Source organism: Sinocyclocheilus anshuiensis, unplaced genomic scaffold (assembly GCF_001515605.1).
Source record: "Sinocyclocheilus anshuiensis isolate Anshui unplaced genomic scaffold, SAMN03320099.WGS_v1.1 scaffold740, whole genome shotgun sequence".
Taxonomy (NCBI): domain Eukaryota; kingdom Metazoa; phylum Chordata; class Actinopteri; order Cypriniformes; family Cyprinidae; genus Sinocyclocheilus; species Sinocyclocheilus anshuiensis.
This window is the reverse complement of record NW_015554112.1, coordinates 45,068-51,410: the sequence shown is the minus strand read 5'-3', so window position 1 is coordinate 51,410 and position 6,343 is coordinate 45,068. Positions and strand designations below refer to the sequence as shown.

Here is a 6,343-nt window from a genome sequence, read left to right as displayed (position 1 = left end):
CGACCAGCTGAGAAAGTTAGTTGCAAAAGAGCGACCAGTGGGAAGAATGAGTCTGGAGCCCTGTATAGGCTATTTTGATTCTTTTTGTGTATAACTCCCCGTTGTCTCATATAAAAAGCACAATAATCGCGGTATATAAAATAATCGCGATTAGACGGTTGTTTAATTATCGCGACAGGCCTAGGCTCAACAATCTTTTGCTGAACATCATAACTATTTTCTTTGGTTTTACTCATTCCCTTACAGAAAAAACCCCATGTGTTTCACATATTTCACATGTGATTTTAACATGTGATTGCACATGTGAAGTTCATGTGGTTTTTCTGTAAGGGTTGTGGTGGATGATTAAGGGAATTTGGCCTTTGTATTACCTCATATTTATAGTGCTGTGAAAGTCTTGGTTGGACAATTTCATGTTCATAGTCACCCTGGTATAAATATATCTTCTCTCTCTTTTCAGAAGATACATTTGTCTTCTCTCTCTTTTTTGTGCTGTTCATTTTGATTTTTGATTAGTTGTGGGACAGCTTGGGAAGATTTTTTCACTTTTTTTGCACACACAACACAACCTCACTCACACTACACATAATTACATGTAAAATCTTTTTGTTTGTTTGTTCATTTTTTCTGTTCTGTTATTGTGTATCTGTTATTTTGATATTTTTCCTTTTATGTTGTGTGTTTTATAAAGAAATTGATTTAAATGAAAAATGCAAAAATTGCATGAAGAGTCTGATTTTAAAGGCCTAGTTTAAGATTACAGTGGTGGGTGACGAAAGAAGCAAGATAGAGAGAAAGCCATTAAAGACTTTTCTTACCAATTTCTTGCGTGTATACTCTACAGCTCGCAGATCTGCTAATCTCTCTTCTTCCTTTTTCTGCTCTTTAGCAAGCAAATTCTCTTCATTCATCTTCTGAATCTCTTGAAGTAAATTCCTCTGCTCCTCCTTCTTCCTTTCAATGACCTGTGATAATATCACACACAGAGATGTACTCACACACACTTATCTACGCGAGTTACTATTTATAATTATTTTATTAAACTATTCATAATTTGAACTGATCTAGAGATTCATTGCATGTACCTTGAGCTCCTCCATCTGCATCCTCTCCATGTTTTCCAACAACTGCTGACCCTCCTGCTCCTTCAACTCATCCTGTAGCATTTTCTCCTCCAGACACACCTGGATCTGGTCCAGGATGCACAGCTTCCCACTTTAATAACACCCACACATCAACCATAGGTTACAGTGCGCTGTATTTAGAGTATACAGAATACAGAGCGTGAACATCCTTACTTAATCCTTTGCTGCTTTCGCAGCTGTTCAATTTGTTCCTGGGTTTCTAAGGCCCGTCGACGCTCCACCTCCATCATGGCATCCAGTCTCTTCTCTTCCTCCAGCCACTCTGCACTGTTCAGTTTCTTCTCCTGAATCTGCACATCCCGGACAACATGGCACTGCACTTCCTGAATTAACTGCAGGCAAAGAAGGCAAAGGCAAAGGCAAAATTTGCATGTAGGCAACATAACAGTAAGTAGGTCATGCACTGCACCTCATTTCCGAGGCTGCGTCCTCCGGAGGTCACATTTGTTGGAAACATATGTCACTGAGGAGGTCTCATGGCTAAACTTTTCTTAAACATGACTTCCTTTTCATAAATGAGACCACCTCGATGTATGCGGCCAACAAATGCGACCTCCGGAGGACGCAGCCTCCGAAATGTGATGCAGCTATGGTTTGGCTTTTCATTGTGGTCTTATCTACCTCATTGAGCTTCTTGACTTCGTCCTCTTGTTCCATTCTCAGGGTGTTGGCCCGTTCCAACAGGTACTGAGCCCGGTCCCTTGCCTCTGCCTCGAGCTCACTGAGGTTCTGGTTCTTCTGCCGAGACAGGTCTGCCTGACGTATCTGTGCTTTTCTCTGCTCTGCAGCATCCTGACAAAATGACAACAACTAAATTCACATATCTTGAAGAAAATAGCAGTGCATGGAAGACAGCCAGAGAACATTGTTGGGGCCATACACACAGAACACAATTTTGCGTTGAGGAGGGCAGTGGAGGGATTAAAAAAAAAAAAGTTCTCGATGTTTTTTTAATAAGTACACTTTTTTTCAATTTGAGCACCATGTTTTTAGAATGCTGTGTCATGCGTGAGACGTTGCAATAGAAGCAATCAAACTACAATCTACCTTTTCATACGCATCTCTTCCCATTCAGTTGAATACATTTGCCTATCATTAATGTCAGGGTTCTGCACTGATAGCCCTGTCCGTGTTTCTATTGTCTTCTCTGGGCATAACTCTGTCTTCAGGTGTATCCCATTTTGCAGGATGTGCCATTTGTGGACCATTGTCAATGAGGTTACCTAATTTCAGAAAAGAAACCATTACATTCCAAAGTAAGAAAGAAATTACAGTAATTTATGCCTCACAAAAAAATAAGGCCGTGTGTCCACCAAAGCGTTTTAGCCACCTAAAAACGGCAAGCTATCTGCTGAAAATGCCTACATGTGAGTGCTTCAGAGTCATTTTTTTTTTCAGTTGAGACGCTTTGGTTGCTATATATGGAATATCCATAAAAGTAATGTGGCAGACACATTGCAAATGAAATGGGGCAAGAATTTTTTTTTCAACATTATTTTTAGTAGTCTGGGAATCCCATCTGGTACAGACATTAATAGTCAGAAACAAGCAATATTAACTTCTCCTCCATTGTTGTTCAGTCGTTGTACAAGCAGGATATGACAGGTAGTCGGTGTGGTATTTGCCCAACCCCTCCTCTACTGTGACTAGACGGCTGACTAAAAAATTATGAGCGCTGCGTTTTACCCAAAGTTGAACATTCTTCAACACTCGGCTCCGAGAAAAAATGCCCAACCCCTCAGCACTCAGTGTCTAGTCACGCTTCTGGTTTTTATGAAAAACTTGGAGCTCCTATTGAAAACAATTGACAGCATACGCCAAACTTTGGAAAAAATGCTTTGGTGGACACGCCCTAAAAGTTATTTTTTAGTGATGTTAGGTTCTTGAACGAATCGTTCTTTTGAGCCGGTTCTCAGGAAGTAACCGGTTGAGCCGGTTCACAAATCGAACTGAATCGAACTTTAGTTCCAGGTTGATGACGCAGGACGCACAGCCGAAGTAGCACGTCCAACTCAAAAAGAACCGAATGAGCCGGTTCAACCAACTGTCGAAGTTTGCCGAGGATTACCGAGGACTCAACAAGAACCGAATGAGCCGTGGCGAAGTTTGCCGAGGATTACCGAAGATTCTGATGAGTGAGTTGACGTGACTGTGCAAGCCTGAGGCGCGTACTGGAAATATGCTTGTTTATTATGCATTTTATATTTAAAGTTGCTTAAGCGAAATCAAGGAGTTTATAAGACTGGTTTATTCATTCTTTATACTGTAAGACATGTAGAACATATCCGCGTTTGTGCACCAATGTCTGTAATGTGTGCTATAGGTGCGAAATTTTAGGAATCTTATCCAAGTTGTAAGCTAGTCAATATTGCTCAGTCAGTCGTATCTGAGGATCCGCGAATGGAACTGTGACCACAAACACCATTAACTTAAGTGAATTATATGGCAATAATCAGCAATATGCTTTCACACAAATAACTTCATTTTTGATTGTTTCAATATGCGTTGACACAAATTACTTATTTGAATTTTTCATTGATACAACATGGCACTGAGTTGTTAGAAAATAAATGTGTAGAGACGTTATTGCTTGATGACGTCAGGAACCGATGAATCGGCTTTTTGAACCGGTTCAATGAGCCGATCTGTCCGAAAAGAACCGGTTCGTGGAAATGAATCGGACTTTACATCACTATTATTTTTATAATGGCTACTTTTCTGAAATGAGACAACCTTGATGACGTACACGGCTGACGAATGCGACCTCTGAAAGGAGCATCCTTTGTAATGTCATGTGCTCCACTGTCCCGCCTCCTTGATTTCCTTGGCCACGCCCCATTATTTAGCCATTGTCTAGTACTCATTCTGTTAATTGTTCTCACCTGTTCCTCATGTGTTGTCTTTCATTTAATTTTTGCTGGTTTGTTTTGTGCCACATGTGTTAAGTTTTCTTTAATTCTCTTTAAACACTAAAGGCCCTGACACACTAAGTCGATGGTTGGCCATCGACCAATGTCGGGCCACTGTTAAAAACCACATTGTTGACACTAGTCGGACCAGTTGGACCACATTAGGGGCTTTTTGGCCAATTAAGCATATTGAATCGGTGTTCTTTGGTGCTGTCGATGAGAGAGTATTAGATGTTCAGTTTAGCGAACAAGTCAGTGAGCAAGAATAAAAGCAAAAGTGATGAAAACAAGCAAAGAAGTCAAGACAGCACAGAAAAAAAGGCTGTTCTAATTTTACGTCATCTACCTGAGCATTACAATACGTAAATATTTTCATGACGACATGATCAATCTGGAATGAATAACCTGATCAACATAATTGATACTCAAAATGGCAAACAAGCATTTGCTTACGGTTTGTATGCAGTCCTAGTTTTGGTTTCCCTATTTGAATTGGTAATTGGCTGTAGTCTTTCTGGTGTGTTCAAGTGCAACTTTTTAGCCCAGACGCACGCCACATAAGGTGATATCATTTCATGTTTTTATTTTGATCAGTTTAGAATATCTACCACATTAACTACCTCATTAACACTGCTTAAATATGGTTAATACATTAAATATTTTATACATATATGTATGTGTAGGTGCCACTGCTACGTCTGGTAAAATATTAATTCTAAAAAAAAAAAAACTGCAATTACTATTTGTGTTGCAAGAGTATCAATGTTCTTAAAATCGAATGAACAATGCATTTATGAAACAGTAGCTATTACTACATAAATACAAACACAATATAAACAGTGTTTCTTTGGAATGCATCATGCACTCTTTTTTAATGGGACTACAGATAACAGTTTTTTCAAACAAAACCTTTATGTTCAGATTATGCTTAATAATGGGAACACTGAAACATCTGGGAGAGAGTTTTACTGTGCTCACTGTCCTAACTGAATGGGACACACTGTTTGAATGCTGCAATGGAGAATGACAGCTGCAGCATTGGGAAGATTTTCAGTCAACATAAATTTAAAAGCTTAATATTCTCTAACAAAGCTGTCGAATGTCTTCAGAAGACCTAGAATACAGTGCAGGAAAATGTTCATGGTGCTTTTATAATATTTTTTTGTCCTTTTTGGAGCTTTACAGTAACAACCATAATGCACAATATTGGATTTGGATCGCTCCCATGTCATCTGATTGTAGCTATTGTGCATAATTTTACTAATTCCCGCAGGTTCATCACTTATACACTTATAATGCAGGAAATTCCTGCAAACATTTATTCACAAAAGCATGTACAGTAGGTTCAATGAGTACAGTAATCCACACAAATTCTCAGATGAAATCAGTATTTTGAAAATGTTCTGAGAGACTGTAATTTCACAAACGGTGTCTTTTCCAAGAGAACTCTAATCATGACTCAAGCTGATTTCTGTGCGCTCACACCCAAAGTGTGCACACACAGAGTCACTTGTCTGACAAGGACCAAATTGGTTTATTGCACATAAATGGTCAAAAACATGCAAAATTATCTCAAAATGCCCATCTTGGTGAGTATTCACTTAAATAGTTGATTATGTCTTAACAGTTGTTTTGAAAGATAACTTATGTATAACAGTATACTGGATCCATGCATTTGTTCTTAAAGTGACAACAGCCTGCTGCTGTCCATGTTAATTAAACAGCATAAGACAAATCACTGCTTTTGACTGAGTAACCTTTGTGACTTTATTTTTAAGGATTAATCTGTATTTGTTTATAGAATAAACACTATCCAGTGTTGTTTTACATTTGATTACATTATTCAATTTCTGTTCCTGAATATTAGGGATGCACCGATACTGGTCTCCTGTACTCGTACTTGTACTCGTTAAAATGCCCCGATACCAAACGCCGATACCACACAGCATGTGATAAGCGCCATATTCAGACAAAGAAACACCCACAACAGAACAACAGACAGCAGAATGGAGTTAAGGATGTCTACTACGAAGTATATGTATGCAATGAATATAACGTTAAACATTCAGTATTAACGCCTGAATAGCTGATGTGCGCGAGCTGATAAACAAAGCGCGCTGAGTGGATTGAGCGTGTGGTGGCGCAGATGCGCGAGCTTGTCAAGTGAATATATCTTTCTCACAGACATCACTGGAAAGTTTGTAGTTCGGTTGGATATGTAAAAAACAAGTAAGTAAAACAATGCACATGTTACTTAACGGTAGGGAGACAGAGAGAGCGAGAGAGAGA

General features: G+C 39.1%; 1 protein-coding gene across 1 annotated transcript in view; it reads right to left on the bottom strand.

Moving 5' to 3' along the window:
• cfap45 (cilia and flagella associated protein 45) overlaps positions 1–6,343 on the bottom strand; it is a 22,996-nt gene that overhangs the window by 8,282 nt on the left and 8,371 nt on the right. Inside the window, exons 5-8 of the mRNA XM_016462153.1 lie at positions 1,767–1,937; positions 1,299–1,477; positions 1,086–1,215; positions 819–965 (exon numbers count right to left, since the gene is read on the bottom strand). Of these exons, the coding sequence (XP_016317639.1) occupies positions 819–965; positions 1,086–1,215; positions 1,299–1,477; positions 1,767–1,937 (627 nt within the window). The remainder of the gene's footprint in view (positions 1–818; positions 966–1,085; positions 1,216–1,298; positions 1,478–1,766; positions 1,938–6,343) is intronic.